This window comes from Trachypithecus francoisi, unplaced genomic scaffold, assembly GCF_009764315.1.
Source record: "Trachypithecus francoisi isolate TF-2019V2 unplaced genomic scaffold, Tfra_2.0 Lachesis_group0, whole genome shotgun sequence".
In the NCBI taxonomy this organism is placed as follows: domain Eukaryota; kingdom Metazoa; phylum Chordata; class Mammalia; order Primates; family Cercopithecidae; genus Trachypithecus; species Trachypithecus francoisi.
Window position 1 is genome coordinate 12,815,743 of NW_022681453.1, and position 23,780 is coordinate 12,839,522.

The following is a 23,780-nucleotide window of genomic DNA, read 5'->3' on the forward strand; positions in this document are numbered from 1 at the left end:
TCATTCCCAAGTCCCAATGCCTACCTCCAAGTAAACAATTTGATTCATTTCTTATGTGTCCTTCCATTGTTTCCTTATGTGGATACAGGAGAGTAAACACACATCTATTATTTTTCTCTTCCTTGTATGTATAACTCATTATGCATACTTAGTAAATGTCTGAGACCCTTCCTTATCTGTACACAGAAAGCTTCTTCATTTTTATAGACACATAACAATGTACTGTCTGGATATACATTTAATCAAGTTACCATTAATGGACAGCATTTGTTCCAAAATTTTGCTATTACAAATCACACTAAAATGAGTAGCCTTTCACATCTGTTATTTCATACATAGCTAGAGCTTTAGGATAGACTTTCAGAATTCAGATTGTATAATTCTGCAATTTTAATAAGCGTTGCCAAATTGCCCTCTAAAAGGTTTATACAATTGTGTACTCCTGCAAACAAGGTATAAGAGGTAAGGTGTTTTTTGTTTGGTTTTGGGTTTTTTGTTTTTTTTTTTTTTGAGACAGAGTCTCACTCTGTTATCCAGACTAGAAGGCACTGGCGTGATTTTTGGCTCACTGCAACCTCTGCCTCCTGGGTTCAAGAGATTCTCCTGCCTCAGCCTCTCGGAGTAGCTGGGATTACGGGTGCCCACTACCACATCCAGCTCCTTTTTATTTTTTACTTTTAGTAGAGACGGGGTTTCACCATGTTGGCCAGGCTGGTCTCGAACTCCTGACTTCAGGTGATCCGCCCGCATTGGCCTCCCAAATTGCTGAGATTACAGGTATGAGCCACCACACACAGACAGAGAAAAGGTTAAATTTAACATTTGTTTCCATCCATCCAAAGTTATTTTCAAAAATAATTCATTTGATAAGAATGTGGGGAAAAAATTTAGGAGTTACATTATAATTCATGTACTTCATATTTATAAAATCAAATTCCCCTCAGAAGTCTTGGGTCCTTGAGTAAATCTCACAGAAAGAGTGGTAGCAGAAGTGTAATAGATGCTATTTCCATTTACTCAGTTATTTAAATTGACATAAAACTTGAACTGAACAATTTAGCAGTTCATATCAAGAGACATAAAGCATTAATACTCTCTATTATGGACTAAATTGTACATCCTCAAAATTCATCTTCAAGCCTTAACCCTCAGTGTGACTATATTTGGAGATAGGGCCTTAAGGAGGTAATTAAGGTTAAATAAGGTGATAGGACTGGGCCCTAATCCAGTAGGACTTTATGAGAATAAGAGACACCACAGAGGAACACACAAGGAGAAAAGACCATGTGAAGACACAGTGAGAAGGTGGCCACCTGCAAGCCAAGGAGAGAGGCATCTGGAGACACCAGACCTGCTGACACCTTATCTTGGACTTCCAGCCTTCAGATGGTGAGAAATTAAATTTCTGTTGTTTAAGACACCCAGTCTGAAGTATTTTGTTATAGCAGCCCTAGGACATTAATACACCCGTTAACCAAGTAGTAATACAACTCAGGGAATCTATCCTAAAGAACAGAAGTTATACTTTAAAGTATTACTACAGTTTCTTTATAAATAACCATGAGAAATTGGCAACAAACTAACTGCTGTATATGGAGGTTTCAGTCAATTACAGCACATACATCATGGAATTTTATCTAGCCATGAATTATTATTCATATGACTACTTCAGCCATAAGGAAAAGTGCATACAAAATAATGTTTCAATTTTTTAAAGCAGACCAATTAAGAAAGATAAGGCTCTGAGGCCGGGCGCAGTGGCTCACATCTGTAATCCCAGCACTTTGGGAGGCCAAGGCAGGCAGATCATTTAAGGTGAGGAGTTTGAGACCATCTGGCCAACATGGTGAAACCCTGTCTCTACAAAAATACAAAAATTAGCCAGGTGTGGTGCCAGGCGCGGCCAGCTACTTGGGAGGCTGAGGCACAAGAATGGCTTAAACCAGAAAGGTAGAGGTTGCAGTGCCAGCCTGGGCGACCGAGCCAGACTCCACCTTGTAGATCTGGTTTGGGAGAGAACAAGATAAATTTGGAGTATGTCTCAAAAAAAAAAAAAACAGTTCTGGAAATGGATGGTGACAATGGTTGATGTTTGCGACAACAATGCGAAATATACTTAATGCCCAAGAACTGTACACTTAAAAATGGTTAAATAGTAAAGATTTTATCATAATTTTAAAAAAGGTCCACAAATTACATATACATAATTGTGGTTTTAACATAAAAAATTGTACCAAAATTGAAAAAAGACAAAACTAAAAACATTGGGTTTGGTCAATAGGACTATCTGCAGAAAATGTTTCTATTTTCTTTCACACCACTTAAGTAATATTTCAGTTGATAGTTTAACAACTTGTGTGCACTTGTGTGCATATAAAGAGAGATCTGGAATGATACACAAACCATTAACATTTCTCTGGAGAAGGGAAAGGAAATAGAAATTCACCTGCATGTCTGATTTCATTTGTATGTATGTTTTTAATTTCACAAAAGTATTTTAATATCCAACTCAAAATATATGAAAAAAAAAAAACCCTAAAAGATTACAGAGAAACGCAAACAATTCTATTTATATTCCTTTTTTTTTTTTTTTTTTTTTTTTTTTGAGACGGAGTCTAGCTCTGTCACCCAGGCTGGAGTACAATGGCGCGATCTCAGCTCACTGCAACCTCTGCCTCCTGGGTTCAAGCGATTCTCCTGCCTCAGCCTCCCAAGTAGCTGGGATTACAGGTGCCTGCCACCACACCCAGCTAATTTTTGTATTTTTAGTAGAGACAGGGTTTCACCATGTTGGCCAGGCTGGTCTCAAACTCCCGACCTCAGGTGATCCACCTGCCTCGGCCTCCCCAAGTGCTGGGATTACAAGCGTGAACCACTGCACCTAGCCTATATTACTAATTGATAAGATAAACACAGAGAAAAAGATATATAATTTTACAAAAAAAATTTTTGAGCACAACATTCTGAGTATATACTTTTAATGAAAGTTAGTCTAAGGGCAAAAAGTATTTTAGAAAAATTGCACATTTATTCAGTGGTTTTGTTGTTGGAGTGGCAATGAAGTATTTTATTCTGGAACTGTTTTATGTGTGTTGTAAGACAGAATAAATAAATATATATATTGATATTACTAAGAGCCAGAGTTCTCACTTTGGGAGAATGGAGACCTAAAAATGGAATACGAAAAAGCAGGGGAAATACCCTGCAGCACTGGGCTAGAAATGGTAATAACAGGTAGGTAGAAAAAATATGTATCTATGTTTCCCATCTCTGTCCACTGAGAAAGCCTAGAAAGAATGACACTCCAGTAGCACTGAGCATCCATATCTGGTTTGGGAAAGAACAAGATAAACTTGGAATATTTTTTGGTGCCAAAAGTAGGGAAGTGCTCAAAGGATGACAAGGACATTTAACCAGCAGCCAGGTTAGCGGGGTCCCTACTAGCAGAACATGAGACAATTTGAGCATCAAAAAGAAAAATGAAGGTATGGATTATAACACATCAAATTAAAAGAAAAAAAAAAGAATCCAACGTGACACTAAAAACTTGAGTGTAAAAGGAAGTACTTCTTTTAACAAAAGAATGCCAAGTAAAACATGCATATGAAATAATTAGAAAACCTGCATTTTGCAATCACCAGCAAAATAAATCATTCAGCAGGAGTCATCAGGTGATGCTAAAATAACAGGATGAAATTTTATTGAAAAATAGGATATTCATATCCTCTCAAAGTATCACCTTGTAGACCTTACTAAGAGGTAGAGAGGACTACCTTTCCAATGCAGGGAGAGGGCAGACACCACCCGGACCAAGTGATCAAACTATAGCCAACAATAGGGCAAACTGGCATTGCGTGTCTCCTGATATGATGCAATGTAGTCTTCTCACCAAAAATATCTAACCTGGATCCTGTCACGAGAAAACAATCAGAAAAATCTAGAATATAGCACTAGTATATCAGACAACTGACCTGGGCTCTTCTAGAATAGCAATCATAAAAGTCTTTTTTTAAAAAGGCAGGAAAGGGGAGGAGGGAGAAGCAGAGAGCTGTACTGTACTAAATTAAAAGATGTGACAACTAAATGCAATGTATGATCCCTGATTGGATCCTGGGGCAGGACAGCATATAGGGTATTTGGGGGAAATCTGAATATGGACTGTAGCTTAAATAACACTAATTTATCAACACTGATTATTAAGGGTTTCACATATACACACTTTTTCAAGAGTTTGAGGAAATAAACAAATAACATTACCTTTGATGGGTTAATTACAATATTTCTAGCTGAACCATGTTCATCTCCAGTGAAGGCTGGCTGATTATTGAAGCCTTGCTTTACATTCACAGCAGTAAGTTCATCCTGTTCAAGAGAAGGTATTGATTAAGCAAAAGGATGTAAAAGCTTCAACATAATGCAACATACTGCACCATAAGTAATGGCTAAATTTGTTATACTCTGTAGAGGAGAATTCTTGAAAGGACAACAATCAAAGAAGGCAGAAATTGAAGTTTAAACACCAATACATAAATGTGTAGAGGGATGAAGCAAATGTGGTAAATGTTAACTGTTGACTCTAGGTGCTGAGTATATGGGTGTTCATTATGCTATCTTTTTTTTTCTTTTGGGGATGGAGTCTCACTCTGTCACCCAGGCTGGAGTGCAGTGGTGCACTCTCAGCTCACTGCAATCTCCACCTCCCTGGTTCAAGTCATTCTCCTGTCTCAGCCTCCCGAGTAGCTGGTATTACATACAGACACCCGCCACGACAGCAGGCTAATTTTTGTATTTTTAGTAGAGATGGGGTTTCACCATTTTGTCCAAGCTGGCCTCAAACTCCTGACCTCAAGTGATTCTCTGGCCTCAGCCTCCCAAAGTGCTGGGATACAGGTGTAAGCCACCGCACCTGGCCCATTATACTATTCTTTTAACGTTCCTATAAGTTTAGATTTTTTTTTTAACTTACAAGTTAGAAAAAGAAAAAAAAAATGAGCAAAAATCTCACAGGAATATAAAACGATAGGATTTTTTTAAGAATTGTTTCCAGGCCGGGCGCAGTGGCTCATGCCTGTAATCCCAGCACTTTGGGAGTCCGAGGCAGGTGGATCACCTGAGGTTAGGAGTTCAAGACCAGCCTGGCCAACATGATGAGACCCCATCTCTACTAAAAACACAAAAATTAGCTGGGCGTGGTGGCAGACGCCTGTGATCCCAGCTACTCTGCAGGCTGAGGCAGGAAAATCGCTACAACCTCGGTGGTGGAGGTTGAAGTGAGCCGCGATCACGCCACTGCACTCCAGCCTGGGCAACAGAGTGAGACTCCATCTCAAAAAAAAGAAAAAAAAATTGTTTCCAGAGAGCCCACAGTTTGACTCTCCATTCGTGGCCAACCCCTATGCACACACCTGTTTTATGTTTAAGAAAGCTGGTTCACCAACTTACCCAAGACATATGGTGAATTAAAGACAGAAGCAAAGGGTTCCTAGGCACATGCTCTATGACCACAGTCACACAACATCACAACCCACAACTGAAGGGAAGTTTAGAGCTGCAATGTTTTCTCACGCATTTTGGCTCACTTGATCTTTACCAACTCCAATTCCAAAGGAGACAGTAGGCATGTATCTTTGTGCCCATTGTACAGATGAGAAAAGTGTGCCTCACTAAGCTAGTGCAGCAACTGGACAAAGCCAGCACGGAAATACTATCTTCTAAATCCTAGACTAGGAAGAGAAATTTCCATGACACCATGCCACCAAAGAACAAATGCCACATGAAAATGTGGTCTAAAAATATGTGGCTACAACTCCTACTCTCCTTAAAAAGATCTCCTACTGGATAGATATAAGAACACTTTTCCAAGGTCACAACACATCAAAAATAACCCAAGCCTTTCAAAAAAAAAAAAAAAAAAAACCTTCTTGCCCTACCCAGATTATCACTGAGTTACGGAACTAAATCAGAATTCCTAAAATACAGACTTGAAAGAATAAGAGGGAGAGGTTTGAGTAAATGAAGCTACCTCCCGCTCCCCTCACTCCAAGCCAAGAAATAATCCTAGTAACAGTTGAGAGTAATGGTAGCCACGGCACAAGAATAAGATACACTTATTCCTTTAAGTAACTGCTGCATGCGTAAAATGAAAAACAGCAATTGATCAAAATCACTGTTACAATTAATCAAGAAGCTTAGAACAAAATAGTTTATGACATTTAAGCACCTGACCAAACTCTAAAAAGGTCACCTTGGCTGAGAACAGAGGTCTGCTGGAGACATGCCATGTAACTTTACTTAATTATGTGTGCTCTTACTAATGCCTTGGCGGGCCACTGTTTTGGCGAGTTTTCAAAAGACCCCTCAATAGGAAATTTCACTCTATGGTAATCACAAGTCTCCTCCAAGCATAGAAGGTCACTGAAATCGTGATCCACACAGAATATGAGTTATATGTACATTATCGGAAGATTATCTCCAAACTGCTCCCACATTTTCAAATAAACTATGTGAAAATATAGAGCAAAACTACATAATGCATATTTTAAGTCAGAAAGATTTCAGTCAACTTAAAACAAATGTGCTACCGAAATTTCAGTAGTCTCTGAGTCTAAGAAAGTAGGAGTACCAGCAGTGAGCTCAGGGGGAAAGTAGGAAGAGAAAACTGAATATTTATCGTTGATTTACCATCAGAGTATTATAAGAAACATTGAGTAACAGCATATGCTTTTACTAAAAATACATTCTGGCCTAATCAAGAAGAATGTGTGAGATTTTCAGAACCAGATAGTTTAGTATTTCTTCACTTTTTAGTTTATACTAACACCAGATCAGGTAGCTGCTCATTGTATCCAACTGCTAATCGCTGGGATGAAGAGACATGCCCACTCCTGAGTGTGTGCACAAACTCAGAACCCCCAGAAGGAAAAAAACATGGAACTATGGATACATAACTGTCATCTACCTCAGATTTTCCTCAAACTAGGAGCCACACGGATATTACTGGGAGCCTTGAGTTCCGAGAAGTTTAAACTTTGCATCCTAAATTTCACAAAAATACATGTAGTTTGACCACTTCTCATTACCACCATGCATCATCTCATGCTTAGGCAATGCAATGGCTCCTAACTGGTCTCCTAGCCTCTCCCCTTTCCCCCTGAAGGCCACTTTGAACACAGCAGCCATAGGGAGCTTTTTAAAACTCAAGTGAGACCATGTCACTCCTGCTCAAAGCCTGCAATAACGTTCCATTTTACTCAAAGTACAAGCAAAGGCCCTACGATATCCTAAAAGTTCCTGTGTGATCTTAATCCTGTTACTTTTCTGGCCTAATCCCTAACGACACTCCCCTTCACTAACACTGTCTGGTCTCCTTGCAATTCCTCAAACATACCAGTCCAGCATTCTCTAATCAGGGATTTTGCACTGTCTGTTCCCCCTGCCTAGACTGCTCTTTTTCCTGGTATCCACATGGTCAACGACCTGACCACCTTAACTTTTTGCTCAAATTTCATATTCTCAATGAGAAATGTGATGACCCTATTTAAACTGGAACTGTCCACCCATTCCCTTTACCTCCCAGCATTCTTGATCAACAATCCATAGCATTTATCACCTAAAACACACTATAATTTAGAATGTGTATTGGCTGTCTCCTCGATGAGAAGATAAGGTGCGTAAAACTGGGGATCTTTATTTTGTTGACAAACACAGGCCAAGCACAGAGTGCACAGATGCAGTGCCTGGCAAATAGCACACATTGCAGGTGTTCAAAAAATATTTGTTCAAAGAATAAATAAAGGAACGACATCCTATTCTGAACAATTAACATAAGCATATTCTGAGTCACTACCTCATGAATTTGGAGTTGTAATTTCATTTGTGTTTCTAACTAGCACCGCTTTGTCACCCAGAGTAGGGGCACTCATCCCATCAAAACCCCACACACCATCCTGAAAACAAACATTTTATAACATCGATTTCCCTAGTGTGAAATGAAATTCATAAATAACTTACCTATACCAATATTTTTTAATTCAGTATAATGCTCTCATTCTAAAATTTAAAAGAAAGTAAGTTAAAATAGGTACTTGAACAGGAAACACTCAGGCACACTACACTGGACTCTCACAACTGAAAGTGTGGTCCATGGCCCTGGAGCACTGGCATTACCTGCAAGCCTGTTAGAAAGGCAGAATCTCACCCCTCCCCCCAAGTCACAATCAGCCTTTTAACAAATTCCCACATGATTCATGGACACATTAGACTTTGAAGAAGCAGGGCCCTAGAAGGCTGAGAATTGCTTGAACCTGGGAGGCGGAGGTTGCAGTGTGCAGAGGTCATGCCACTGCACTCCAGCCTGGGCAACAGGGCGAGACTCCGAGACTCCAGACTCCGTCTCAAAAAAATACAAAAGAAGTTGTTAAATGTTTGTTCCTATTCCTAGCATTAGGATAACACAGTAACTACAAAATGCAAACTGATACAAGTGTGCTGTATTGCCATTTCAAATGATCAGGAAGAGCATAACATGAATTTTTTGAAACTGTGAAACACTTTTGCTATAGTTTCAAACTAACAAAATAGTCTCCCAACATATTAAGACACAACAGTTACATTCCTCAGAAACTCAATGTATATTAAATATATATTAAAATCATACAAAAAATACTTTGAGATCATACGTTAAACAGATTCCCATCTGAGATGGGTAAAAACAGTTGAGGGTTTCAGTGACACATCTGAAAGTGCAGGGGACACAGGACAATTCTTCATGGAACCCACCCATCTGCACCCTCAGGACAACCCCACCCACTCAATGGTAGCAGCCAACTAACTCCTCTCCCCGCACCCAGATTTCCACAGTACTTCTAGGGAGAGCCACAGACCCACCAGAGGGATAGCTTATATCTTTTAGAGCCGTATTCTGAAAAGGGGGTTTCATAGGCTCTGGGTTTAAGAAACACTGAGCTCCACACTGAAGTGTCAGTCAAAATCTTGCTCGTGCTGCAACAATGGGGATGCTCTAATTCCAACTCACTAGGCCATCCTCTGGTTCGCATCTGTGGTTCCAGGCGGATACACACTGGCACCATGGACTGACTGATGGAGATGCAGACACGAGTGGGGAGAATACTGTGGGTAAGAGCCCAGAGTCTGCAATCAGACAGCTCGAATTTAAACCCCCCACTACATTTAAGAGGGACTCTAAGCAAGCTCTGGGACCACTGCTGTGCTTCCATTTCCCCAACTGTAAAATGGGGACAGTAATAGTTTCTACCACGTTATCTCCATAACCCAGTTAAAAAAAAAAAAAGCCCGGAGAGAAACTAATGTGGCCAAGGTTACACAGTAGTGAAGAATTCCAAAAAGTCCATGCTCCCAACCATCAAACCATATAAAAATGGCTGGCAGGTAGCATTGCTGCTATTGTTTGTATCATATTTTTGGTTCCAGAAAGTGATAACCTGAAGCTCCAGTCAGCAGAGATACAAAAAGCCTTCTTGGGAAATTAAAAAGACGTTTTCCTTAAAGCAGTGACTCTCAAACTTTTACATCTATCAGAATCCTCTGAAGAACTCCCAAAAGCACAGCTGCTGGCACCACCCACAGAGTTCCCACTTCAGTAGGTCAGGGGTGATGCCTGAGAATCTGTATTTCTAACAAGTTCCCAGGTGATGCTGATACAGAGACTATGCTAACATGAAGACTTGAGGTTTCTGCCTCTCTAGAAAACCAGGGTTTCCACGCCCAGTGCCAGTACAGGTCTCAACACTGTTGAGAAAATGGATGTCCCATCTTGGCTCAAGAGAAGGAGATCTCAAGAAGAAAAGTCCATTCGGAATTCTCTACTACACCCCGTTCCCTCACTCTAAAGACACAAACACAAAGAAAGCTACACACACAGAGATCCAGGAAGGAACCAAGCATATAAAGTTTTCACTTCACTCCTTTAACTTCCTATAGAACACTACGGCCACAGTGCCAAAAAAAAAACAGCTGTCACGTCTGTGAGGTTTATTAGTACAAAACTTCAGGTCAGGGACCTAGAGAAACTACAGGAGAGGAGGTAAAAATCCAGAGCATCACAACCAAACAAAGCACCCTGATGGTCTATTTCCTAAAGTTTCTGAGAAGAGTTAACATTAATGACAAAAATCCAAGAGATAAGAATAAGATTCAAATTCCAGAGCGTTAACTATTGTTGCTTAGACATTATTTCTCAAACTCTGGTAATGCACCAACAGATCCCTTTTAGAGGAGAACCACTTTCTCTAGCCTAAGGGAGTCCATAGACCCCAAGTTTGGGAAACTGGGCTGGGACATGGATACTTAATGGTATTAGGCAGCATTAAGAGATTCCAAACAAGAAGTAATGTGCGTTACCTGAACTCAAATAACAAACTTTTGTGACTCTGCTCTGAAGGCTTTCGTCAAGTCTACTTAGGCAAAAATTGAAAGAGGAGAGTCCAAATTTTGGAACAGCATGCCTCTAAAACCCCCAAGCCAGAATCTGTAAGGGACACAACTAGCTTCCTCTTGTACTAGCCCTGAACCTCTTCAAAGATGTCTCAAAATAATGGAGGGTAGCAGTCACTAAAACTCTTACAATGCCTTTCCTTACAGAGATTTAAGCTTGTTCAACTATATCTGGCCAACAATTCTTATAACAGAACTTCCAGCAGCTACTTTGCCCATCTGTAAAGGTGAGGCAACTAAGATCCCAAAAACGTGAGGCACACACAACAGTTACTCAAGATCTTGTTTCCAGGGTTGTGCTCTGGGAACCAGATCAACAACACTGTACCTTTTAAAAAGACTCTTATTAAAGGTTGAATATCTTCCCATTGTACAACATGGAGAGTAAAAGAAAAAATAAAGCACTTTTAATAACTGTTGGGAAGCAGAGGAAACCATGAATCCAGACATACTTTTAAATATGTTTAACATTAACAGCATCTAGGGCAAAGCAGTTGTACACGCACGTCCAAGACCAAGTATTAACTAAACCAAGAGACAATGCCAGCTGAGAATGTGAATTTACAGTCCTCACCAAGCGGCCCAGAGTAGCAATGCACCAAACCACTGTGCACATGGATTTCAACAGGTTTACAACAAAGTAATCCAAACATAGAGAAAGAAGAACACTCATACCTCTTGTCATCGGTTTCAACTAAAATAACAAGCTTTATTCTAGGGAGACAGGCACACAGAGACAAACAGAAACCAAAGTCCAGAAAATAGTCCATGCTAATATGAAAAGGCCTGTGTTAACTCTGTATTTTTGTATTCTACACTGATAGAAAAATCAGACCTTCAGCCAGGCGCAGTGGCTCATGCCTGTAAGTAATCCCAGCACTTTGGGAGGCCGAGGCAGGCGGATCACGAGGTCAGGAGACTGAGACCATCCTGGCCAACACAGTGAAACCCCGTCTCTACTAAAAATACAAAAAATTAGCCGGGTGTGGTGGCAGCCGCCTGTAGTCCCAGCTACTCGGGAGGCAGGAGAATCGCTTAAATCCGAGAGGCAGAGGTTGCAGTGTGCCAAGATTGCACCACTGCACTCCAGCCTGGGCGACAGAGTGAAACTCCATCTCAAAAAAAAAACAAAAACAGACCTTCGATACTTTGGGTAACCTCCAAATGCATCCATAAATCTCATGCATTTACCTTGAACTTCACAGAAAGATCTTATTTTTTGGATCACTTTCAAAGCAATCTTTTAATTTCAATGAAATGTTTCACTGGGAAAGTGAAAACATTTTGATGCTAGTTTGGGAATTTCTTAAGCTCTTTCTCACTCAAGAAAAAAATAAGCTCAGTTTAAACAATTATCAATGGCCATCTCAAAGTCAGATAATGCACACAAATACATATTACAGACACTCACAATCTCCTGAGCGTCACCATCTATCGCACAGAACATGCGCAGAAACTCCCAATTTTCTCAGTCCCCTAGTCACATCTAACAAACCAGTTCCATGACAGTTCAATGAATTGTACAGAAATGTTCACCAGGGATGAGAATGCCACAGAAGTAGCAAAATATCCCTCTATGCACTAGTTAGGAACGCTGGGTTAGCTCAAGTCTTACTCAAAACAAACAAAAAACTTTTCATGGTTTCATAGCTATATTTTCTAGCCTTGTCCACCTCTCCCCCAAAAGAACATTCTCTCAGACCCCCGAAGATGTCTGTAAACCCCAGTTTGGGAAACTGGGCTATGATAATCCCCATCACAGATACATTTAATTGTTACTAGGCAACAACTACAGTTAGCAGATATAAAAGACCCAGAAGATAAGGGAAGAATCTTTTACTCCTCATACCTCATCATTAACCAAACCTATCCATACTTCTCTCAAAACATATCTCCCCTTTATTCCTTCCTTTAAAATACCACAGCCCCCCTCCCACCCTCCCCCACCCCCACCCCACCCCCACCAACTGAGGCAGCTGTTACAACAGGATTTGGCTACTGCTCCACACACATTTCACTCCTGTCCAGCATGCCTACTGGCCCTGGATGAATCTTCCGGAAACAGTTTTCTATTCTGCACTCCCCTATCCAAAAGCATCAGAAGGCTTTCTGCTCTTTCCCTGAGAAGGGCAAAAGCAGCATCTAGCATAACTATCTACAAACCCTCAATAATATCTCTGGTCTTCTCCCCACTTTCTCTGGCCCCAAATCAAAACAGTCACCTAGGACTGGCATTCAAAGCCTTAAAGAATCAAGCCCAGCATTCCAGTCTTGCTTCCATTCTAAGTGTGCGAGTCACATGGATCTGCGTTTGAATGCATAGCCTTACCTACGATTGAGACTAAGGTAACTGATCTCTGTACGTTGGTGGCTTTGTTTGAAAGGAGACAGGAATAACTCACAGGACTGAGGTTACATAAGATTAAATGTGCAGTTTAGCACAGTGGCTGGTCCGTTATTAAATGCCCTATAAATGGTGGCTATTGTTATTATAGCTGTTTTCTATTTTTATATTTTAACTTTCGTTTAATCTACTTTATTGTATGCCACCCCACATACACTGTCTTTTCAACCTCTAAGCCTTACATCATGCCATTCCCACCCCCTGAAGTATATTATTATGAAATATTTTATATTTTTCAAGCCACAACTCAGGGCTGGCTCCCCGTCCTTCATTAGATTAACAAATAATTATGCATACAGACTCTGCTAAGTACAGGGGATTCCACAGTGAGCGAATTCCAAGTGTTATAAATACCCCAAAGTGCCTGCTCAGAAAGCACATAATAGTGGCTTAAACCAGTCTGGGGAGTTAGACAAGAATGCTCTGAAAAAGTGGCCTTTGACCTGAGCTCTGACTGCAAAGTAGGAGTTAAACTTCAAGAGGATAGCCTCTTACAGTAGTAAGGTTCTGATATTTTGCATGAAATGATAAGATATTAACACTAAGGAGATCATGAATAGTTGGGGTATAGATTGTAATTCCTAGAGCAACCACTCTGAAAAACAACACAAGTATAACTAAAATGCAAATTAGTAAACAAAGTTATTTTTAAAATAGTCTAATAATCCAAAAAAAAAAAGCTGGGGACACAGAAAACAAATAGTAAAATGGTAGACCCAAAGCCAACCATATCAATAAGCACACTAAATGCTAATTAAATATTCACAGACAAAGACTTCAATGGACTCTAGACTCCAACACTAGAAGATTGGAATTGTCAGAATGAGTAAAAAAGTAGAGCCCAACTACAGGCTATACTTTAAATATAAAGACATACTTTAAATATAGAGACAGATAAGTTGACAGTAAATGGATGGAAAAGATATATACCATGCAAACAATAAACATAAAAGAGTTGAAGTGCTGTATTAACATCAGCTATAGTAGACTTCAAGACAAAAAGTATTATCAGAGATAAAGAGGGGCAAGTCATAATGATAAAAAGGTCAATTCATCAGGAAGGCATAACAATCATTGGTGTATGTGTGCCTGACAAGACGAAAGACAGAGGATGGGCATGGATAAAGTCTGCAGGGTTGGGAAAATTAAAGAAAGAATGCTGTCATAGCAGTAGCAGGAAGTGGAATGCAGCTGTAAAAGATAAGAATGAAGCAGTACGGGTTGGGGGAGAGACTATGCAGGGTCTGTGAACCAAATAAAGAACTTCTGTCTTCATCATAAGAACAGTAAAGGTTTTAAGCAAGAAGGTGACATCAGGCCGGGCATGGTGGCTCATGCCTGTAATCCTAGTACTTTGGGAGGCTGAGGGAGGAGGACTGCTTGAGACCAGGAGTTTCAGATTAACTAGGCCAATATAGTGAGACCCTGTCAGAAAGAAGGAAGGAAGGAAGGAAGGAAGGACACAAGGTGACATTATCTGACTTGAACAGAACTGCAGTGTGGACAACTGACTGGAGAGGAGGGTCAGACCAACTGGGAGGCTGAGGGTAAGGGGATTGGGACCAGCTACCAGGCTCTCATGAGAGCTGGAATATCAGATAATAGTAGCTTGGACCAAGATGGTGGTGGTAGAGGTAAAGAGAAGGAAGAAATGGAGGGATATTTAGGAGGGAAACCGAACAGGATTTACGTTGACTTCTTGGATAGAATGACAAAGAGCAAGGTCGTCAAGGATGTCCTAGACTTTTGGGATGGTATATCTCCCCAATGTTGGGGGCTTTTTGCAGAGGAAGAGGAGCAGATCACAAGTTCAGGTATAAACATCGTAAGTTTGAGGCATCAGACACACAGAGAAAATGTTTCTGGTAGGCACTCAGCTATACAGGTCTACAGAAGTCTAGACTGGAGTCGTAAAGTTGTGAGTTGTCTGCATATGGCTAGTGACTGAAGCCTGGCGATGGCTGGGATCACCTAGAGAGAAGATCAAGTGAGAAAAGACCAGGACCTAGGACAGACTCTGGGAAAAATCCAGTATTGATTTAATAGCCAGTTAGAGGAGGATAAGCCTTCAAAAGAGACTGAGACAGTGTGGCCAGTGAGGAGAGAAGGAAACTAGGAGTGTTTTACCTTGGAAGCTGAAGGAAGAAACTGCTTCCCAAAGGGAGGGAGCAACAGAATCAAGTGCTGCAGGGAATGCGGCCATTCCAGGTGACCTGAGAGGGGTGTCTCAGCAGAACAAGGAGGGCAGAGCCAGACTGGAAAGAGCAGAGGAAGAAGTGGGAGGTGAGGAAGACAGTGAGTACACCGGATGCTTCTGGAAGTCTGGAGAAAGAGGAGGAGAGATGCAAAAATGGGGTCTAGGGTAGGAGATCTAAGATATGAGAGCTTGGTGCATGTTTTATTCACACCAGGAAGGTGGTGGTGAAGGAAGCAGTTGAAGCTAACAGGAAGAAAGGGAGATGGCAGATAAGTTGAAGCTCCTGAGAAAACAGGAGGGGATGACCTGCCAACCCAGGCCCTAGAAGGCAATAGCTAGTACCAGACGAACTCAGGAAGATGGGCAGAGGAGGATCTGGAGAGAGGCCCTGGAGCCACACTGTGATGGGTAGAACTGGATCCCTCAAAGAGATATATCAAAGTCCTAATCCCCGTACCTGTGCATGGGACATTCTTTGGAAATAGGGTTTCTGTGTATATAGCCAAGTTAAGACACTCATGCTGAATTAGGGCGGATCCTAATCTGGCATAGCTAATGTCCACATATGAGAAGGGACGGATATAGAGGGAAGACAGTAATGTGCAGACAGAGGCAGAGACTGGAGTTAGGCTGCCACAACCAAGGAACACTTGGAGCTAGCAGAAGCTAGAGGAGACAAGGAAGGGTCCTGCCCTAGAGGCGTCAGAGGGAGGACGGCCCTGCATACACTGATTTCAAGCTTGCCGCCTCCAGAACCATGAGAGAATAAATGTCCGTTGTTTTAAGCCACCCAATGTTTGGTACTTCGTTACAGCAGCCCTAAGAAACGAAAACATACAGGTAGGGGAGGGCAGGCTCTGCTCTATTCCTCATGGCAAGACTGCCCCCTAAAACCAGAATCCAGTCCATTTAGCAGCAGCATGGGGACCATTACTGCAGAGTCTACAATGGCCAAAAAAGCAGTTTTACTAAGGCTCTGGATAAGCAGATATCTCGGCCGCTGACTGCACAGCAATGGGGACTGATTCCTACTTGGAGTTCCTCTACTTGACATGATACTTAATAGCTGTTTGAAGAAATTTTTTAAAGGAGCCTGGGGAAGAATGTCCTCATTGCAACCAAAATATTTACAAGAGAAAGTATTAATACCAGCCTCCTGAAGAGGGCCAGAGGTAGGGGACTGACTTAGGAGAGGCAGGACTTCCCTAAAAGGTCACCTTGTCCTTCTCTTGCCCCAACCCTTCTAACACCAGAGCCACATTTGCATCAAAGCCACATATGAAAGTCAGCTCTTTACATCCACTGTCACCTGTACTGCTATCAGCATTCACCCCCCCATCCAAATCACACCACAGGCCATCAATCACTAACTGTAGGGACCAACAAAACCAAAAGGATATGAGCTCAACACAAAACGCAAATACTACCTTTACATCTGTACCCACAGCAGGCAAAAAGAAAAAAAATCATGGTAATAATACCACTCCCTCACATTTAAACAGCACATTCATGACCATCCTCATAATAGACAAGTGGCTTAGGCAGGATGTGTCCCGTTTTATAGGCTGAGAAACTGATGCTGAGAGGTGAGAAGTAAAATGGATGGTTAGGTGGCCATATGAGAAGCAAGCCCCAAATAGGTCCAATGTATGCTCCAAGACAGTGAATTCTTTGAGGAGAGCACAGTGTGATTCCAACAAACTTAAACTGGAATCCTGTCTCCCTTTCTCTTCTGTGAAATGGAGATCACCCCACCTACCTCACATGTCTACTGTAAAGGATAAGTAGAAATCATTTGTGATACAATCAACACAGTAACTGGCACGCACACTAATTACTTTAAAAATGGTATCTCCATCATTACAATGATGATCTTTTGTATGACCAGTACATATGGCCCAAACTGAGCACAGGACTGACTACTCAGAAATTCAATTTGGATGGAAATGTCCACCATGAATGAAGTGTTGAACACACAGCTCTCAGAAGTGCCAATTTCCCATGACAACCTCCTTCATCCTACCCAGAAGTGTCCTAGTGAGACAGGCAGTTCCTCCTCCCTCATTTAAAAGTGGGAGAGAGCCTCGGATTCCAATTATATCTAAATATACTTAGCATTTACTCCACTCTTATCTAAATAATTGTATCCCATTAATTAATTCATATTCAAATCACATTCAAATGCATATCACTCTCTGATATCAAACACCTGGATGTGGCTCTCAGAAAAAAAATCTAGGAAACCACAGGAGAAAAATACTTGAACTTTTAGATTTGCATATTCATAAAGCAAGAAAGACTTAAGGTATTTGCTAGTTTATTCTGCCCAGAATTATATTTAAGGCAGCCTCAAAAGATAGTTTTCTCTTTAGATCCTTTATTGCTGAGGTATGCCATATAGTTCTTGCATTGCAATCTTACATAACAAATTTTTCCTTTAAATCGTTTTTCACAGAGTACTTAACAAGCTAGTGTGCTAGGTGATCTGAGGGCAGAGAACACAAACATAAGCCATGGTTTCTGTCCTCTGCAGTCCAGTTAATTGACTTACACTTATCCATTATGTAGCTCCTTTCTTTTATCCTTCTTTCCCACCTCAATTCCATCTCTGACCCCACGCTCAGCACACATCTGCAGGAAGCCACATTGTAGGAGAGAAAAAAATGATTCCCCACCAAATGTACTGCAAATTCATGAAAAATAACAACAAGACTGGGTGCAGTAGCTCATGCCTATAATCCCAACACTTTAGGAGGCCCAGGCGAGATGATCGCTTGATCGTCCAGGAATTCAAGACCAGCTTGGGCAACATAGTGAGACCCTGTCTCTACAAAAAACAACATAAATAAAAATTAGTCAGGCATGGGCCCAGCTACTTAGGAGGCAAAGGTGGAAGGACTGTTTAAGCCCAGAAGGTCGAGGTTGCAGTGAACCACGTTCACTTCCTCTTGCTTGGGAAAGAGGGGAAAGAGAACGGAAATGTCTCTTTTTTGCTGTCGGTGGTGGCAATTTTGTTCATTACTTTTAGGCCAATTGTTCAGAAACAGAGGGTCTAAACATGTAATTTTGAGCCAAGGAAACAAATTTCCCCTGGTAAACCTCGGAAAAACCAGTTTGAACAGTTAACCTCTGTTAGCACCTCTCAGCCTCCACCCTTTTTATTTTCAGGGGACTTGCTCATTTGTACCTCCACCAAGCTTAGTAAACCTTCCAAGCAAATCTGGTGATTAACCATCACCCAAGCAGCCCACAAGGAGGTCAGTAACAGGCATTAAAGGGAGATTCAAAGCACAGGACAAGCAGTATAAACCAAAGCTACAAGGTCCTTTTAATAATAAGACCTTCAATTAAACCAGTTAATACCAGTTAGAAGTCACAGCGTGGGTGGGAGTCTGAATATTCATTCCAATTCAGCACCCAAGGAATTCAAATGCCTGTCCCATCACTGAAGACTGAGTACAAAACTGTATCACTCTGAGGTCCTCAAGCAACAGGGCCTACTATCCTAGCTGAACAGTGTTCGAAGAAATATGAGCGTTGTCTATTCGCCTCTCTTCCTTTCCTTTGACCAATCTGTCACCAACTGCCAATTCTTCTTCAGTCCTATTTAAAGCCCTGATCAGTCGGGCTCTTTTTACTTCATGCTTTGGTTACTAGAGTTGTCTCCCTCCCAGCCTCCCCGACTCCACTCTCTCCCACACTGGATTTATTAGGCATGACCTAGTGAGATAAATCTAACAGCAGAACCACGTGAGGTCACCACCGCCCCCCATCCCCCAACCTGCTGGGGCTCCAGCAGACACTCCACCAGGCCTGATCTGCAGATAAACTGCCTCCCTTCTCCTCCCTTCCAGCTTCTTCTCATGAGCGGGTACAGCATGTCCCACCCATTCAGGCCCTGCCTCTCTCAAGACCCTACATCTGCCAGTGTAACCTCCATGTATCCAGCCCTCTCTTTTCTGAACTCACGCAGCATTCTTAGACTCACTATATAAATAGAGCGGAATGTTTACAGCATGGGCTCAGGGAGTCCAACTCCATCACTATGCCACTCAATGACCCTGGGCAAGTTAAGTACCTCTCTGTGCCTCAGTTTCTTCATTTGTAAGCAAGAGATGATAATGCCCACCTCATAGGTATCATGAGGCTGGCACAAAACCAAACACCTAAAGCACTCAGAATAACCAACACAATAAATAGTGGCTATCATAATGTAATGTGGCACTTTGTACACTATACAGAATGTTATCTTATTCATCAATTTTCAAATAAATACATAAAACTAATGAATCAGTCATTTTAAAAATTGTTTTATGTGGGTAGGTAAACCGACAACTCGTAGAGCATTGCTACCACCCCGAGTGTGGTCTGATACTGTCACTGGTCCTCAACATGAAATGTGCAAAAACTGAGAGTATTTGGAAACTTTTACAGCAATTTGACATTACCACTACATTCAAGCAGCATTTCATTTTCCTAGTAATTCATTTTTATCATATTAGTCTACAACAGATTGAAAATTAATTTTTCTAAAAACTGATCCTTCACCACAGTTATTTTGAGAAGCACATTTTTAGAGGAGACAGACAGGAGGCTTCTATTTCTTTTCTACACCCCCATATGACCTAACACAGTGGAAGACACATATCAAGTACTAAGTAAATGAAAATATAATTTCAAAAACATTTCAATTAGTTAATAACTTAAAAGCAGATTCAAGTGAGTAGCAGAAATGTAACTAGTGTCTCCAATTCATAAAGAATCTTTTTCAAGAGGGAGTTTACATAGTCTGAAACTGACCAAAGTAAAAACAACTCTGACCCCAAAAATATTTTCCATACTGTCAAATAATAGCACTGTGTGAAGCTTTATTTAAAAAAAGAAGGAAGAAGAAGAAGAAGAAAAGAAAAGGAAGAAAGAAGAAAGAAGAAGAAAGAAGAAGAAGAGGAAGAGGAAGAGGAAGAGGAAGAAGAAGAAGAAGAAGAAGAAGAAGAACCTAAACAATGTCAATAGTAACCTTCCTCGCAGAACTCAGGAGAATGATAAATTATTTAGCAATGCCTCGGCCACAGTTTTGATAGATCCTCCATACCTTTAAGTAAACTAGCATCTTAGCAAAAAATCCCAACAACACTTCAAACAAAATACATTTTTATTAGTTCTTCACTCCTGCCAATGACTTAAATAGTCCAGATCTCAACAACCTCATTAGACTATCCATGAATGAAAAGGCTGGAAAAGGAAAGCAGCAAATTCTACCAAATTTTAATTGATAACAAGGAGGCAGCTAGCTGCACAGCTGATCCGCAGCACACTGGATATGGGTTGAAGGCAGAGTGATTCTTACTGAGGGAGAAATCTTGGTACATTCCAACTGACTCTGGAAATGCCTGTAGAAAATTCAAGGTAAGTGGGGAGCCCTGTGTCAATTCTGTCTCCCCCCCTTTCTAAGAGGAAGAGATTTATTACAAGGTCAAAGCTATCACTTCCCTTGGGTCCTCAATCCTCTGCCTCAGGGCCAGTTCAGCCTTGCTCAGCCTGATAACCAGATCTAGGAGAAATAAGAGGAGGCAAATGGAGCTGGAGTCTCACTGATGTTAACTGTCTCTTTGGGTCATTTAGCATCTGCACCCATAAATCCCTGTCAACTGCCCTCCTCAGAGATCCCCTGACACAGTCCAGGAAGTCTATCCCTAGAAAGTTCCATCTCTCCAGGTCATACAATCCTCCATCTCTTTGCACACTCTCAACAGGTAATCACACCCATGACTTCAATTATTTATGAATACATCACAACCAAATCCAGACTTCTAGCTTCCACCACTACACATTTCAACCTGGACTCCCCAGGGGTTCCTCAAATTGGAAACATTCAGAAATGAACTAATTCTCTCCTCCCCTCCCTCACTCACCCCAATCCTTGGAAAACAGTTAAATTACTTTGTTCCCTATGGCATGTTAGTTTAAGGACCACCATTGATCTACCTACCCAATAGTCTAAACAAGTAGTTTTCCAAGTCCAACACCTCTGGAGTTCTCGAGAGCATTTCAACATTTGTCTGTGAAAAGCCAGACTTTATTCATGCTCTTCAACCCAAATAATGTCTCAAAACAGATTGAATGCAGAACTAAAGACAAAAATCTAGACATTAAAGAGACATGCAAAAATGTAAAATAATACCAATCTTTTTTCACTATTTTTTTTGGTTTGGGGAAAAAGTTATTTTCCATTAAAAAACACAATTTAACATGAAATTGGTTGACTATGATTTTTTAATGAATATATATTTAAATTTCTCAGTTTTAATTTCTAACACAGTAATTATTGAGAGATGTAACCTACATAAGTAAAAGCTTAATAGATCCTCAAAGTTTAAGACTGCAAAGCATTCCCAAGAGCAGAAAGTTTGGAAACCACTGGCTTAAGCTAACAGTGTTGGTAAATTCTTGTGCTCCTTCCTCTTACTTCACATATCCACCTTATTGATTCTGCCATCCAAATAACGTTTCTCATAAATTCACCCCTTGATACGGTTTGGCTGTTTCCCCACCCAAATCTCATCTTGAATTGTAGTTCCCATAATCCCCACATGTTGTGGGAGGGACCTGGTGGGAGATAATTGAAACATGGGGGCGGTTTCCCCCATACCATTCTCTTGGTAGTAAGTATCATGAAAGCTGATGGTTTTATAAGGGGTTTCCCCTTTCACTTGGCTCTCATTCTCTCTTGCCTGCCACCATGTAAGACATGACTTCCACCTTCCACCATGATTGTGAGGCCTCCCCAGTCACGTGGAACTGCGAGTCCATTAAACCTCTTTTTCTTTATAAACTACCCAGTCTCAGGTATGTCTTTTTATCAGCAGTGTGAAAACGGACTAATACACCCCTCCTTTCTTCCCGAGCTTCCCAATCCCATAGACCAAAAAACACTCGCCTAAAAGATATTCACATCAAATCCCACAACCTGTTAATGTGACCTCATTTGGAAAAAGGGTCTTTGCGGATGTAATTAAGGATGAGATCATCACAGATTATCTGGGTGGGCCGTAAATACAATGACAAGTGTCCTTATAGGAGACACCCAGAGGAAAACAGTCAGTGGAGAAGACCATGTAAAGATGGAGGCAAAAATTAGTGATGTGTGGACACAAGTCAAAGAAGCCACGAACACCTGGAGCCATCGCAGGCTGGAGCAGGCAAGGAAGGAGTCTCCTCCGAGAGCCTTCAGAGGGAGTGTGGCCCTGCCAACACCCGGATTTCAGATTTCTGGCCTCTAGAACTGTGAGGGAATGAGTGAATGTTGGTTTAAGCCACCCAGTTTGTGGTCATTTGTTATGGCAGCCACAGGAAACCAATCACCCACTTCCAGTTCTGAATGTGAAGGACCACCTAGCTAGGCAATCCTTCTGCCTCAATATGACCCTCAGAGGCACTGTCCCTTGAAACCGCAACCCTCAATCATCTTAAACCTCATTCCCTTATCACCCTTGAACGGTGGCTGGCTTCCTCCACCATAACATCTAAAAGCCTCCACAAAGTAAAGATCCCCATGACTGTATCCCACCTTTCTTTCCCACACCAACCCAGCTTTCCCCCGGATGCCCCACACCATGCGGCAGGCCCATAGCCCAAGGCACACCCACATCATTTTGGCCTGTGACCCTTTGCATCTGCTGCTCCTTCTTCCTGGAATGAATCTTCCCTATCCTCAACCCCATCCGCTCCTACACACCCTCCAAGTTCCAGATTCAAAAATCTCTTTTTCTATCTGTCCTATCAGAAAAATGGGTCACTCCCCCTCCTCTGGTTTCCACAGCACTTTGCACCTTCCTCTTAAAGAATATTTAAAATATGTGCTCCTCATTTACAAGTCCATCACTTCCTCTAGATGATAGTTTCTCAACCCTGGAACTACTGATAGCAGGGGCCAGTTAAGCCTTTGGTGTAGCGGGTTGTTTGGTGCATTGGTGAATATTAGCAGCATCCCTGGATTCTACCCACTAGATGCAAGTACCAAGACACACACCCAGTTGTGGCAACCCAAAATGTCTCTAGACACTGCCAACGTCCTGAGGAGAGAGAAAGAAAATGCACCCTCGCCCCTCACCAGTGGAAATCAACTGCTCTAGACCGAAGGCCTGGGGCACCAGGACTGTATCTAATGCTCTTAGCATTTGTGGATTCTTACACGCATTCATAAAAGAAAGTTTTGAGTTCTAGGTGTAGGCCAGGCACTGCGTTGGAAGTCAGTGACGCAGTAGGGAATACAAGTCTGTGGTCCTGTCCTCATAGTGCCATAGCTGTCAAAGAGCCTACAAGGTGCTCAATCACATTTGCTGAATGACTGAATTTGTTTGGCATGCATATGTTATAGTAAGATTTTGTGCAAAACATGGAAAATAAAATCCAGGGGCTAAAATTTTTCTCCTCTTCTCAGGGTCACAGCATTGTACAACTAAGAAAGATCCATTTATACAGAATGTCATGTACGTGTTGCTTCCTGGAACTGGGCAACTGGTACCACTTGTGTGCGTCTCTCTCAAGAGAGCTACCCATAAATAAGGGGGTATCTCAACCAAGAAACTGAAACTAGAGAGAAATGACCTCCAGCACACGCACACAGCCCACAAATGCCAATGCCAGAGCTATCCTCAGAGGCTGCAGATAGGTCTGGGAACCTTCTATCAAAAAACACAACGACAA

General features: G+C 41.5%; 1 protein-coding gene across 1 annotated transcript in view; it reads right to left on the reverse strand.

Annotated features, from left to right (window-relative positions):
• The window catches only part of MED12L (mediator complex subunit 12L), a 357,853-nt gene that overhangs the window by 322,772 nt on the left and 11,301 nt on the right, over positions 1-23,780 (reverse strand). The window contains exon 3 of the mRNA XM_033204320.1: positions 4,258-4,362. Coding sequence (XP_033060211.1) covers positions 4,258-4,362 — 105 coding nt within the window. The remainder of the gene's footprint in view (positions 1-4,257; positions 4,363-23,780) is intronic.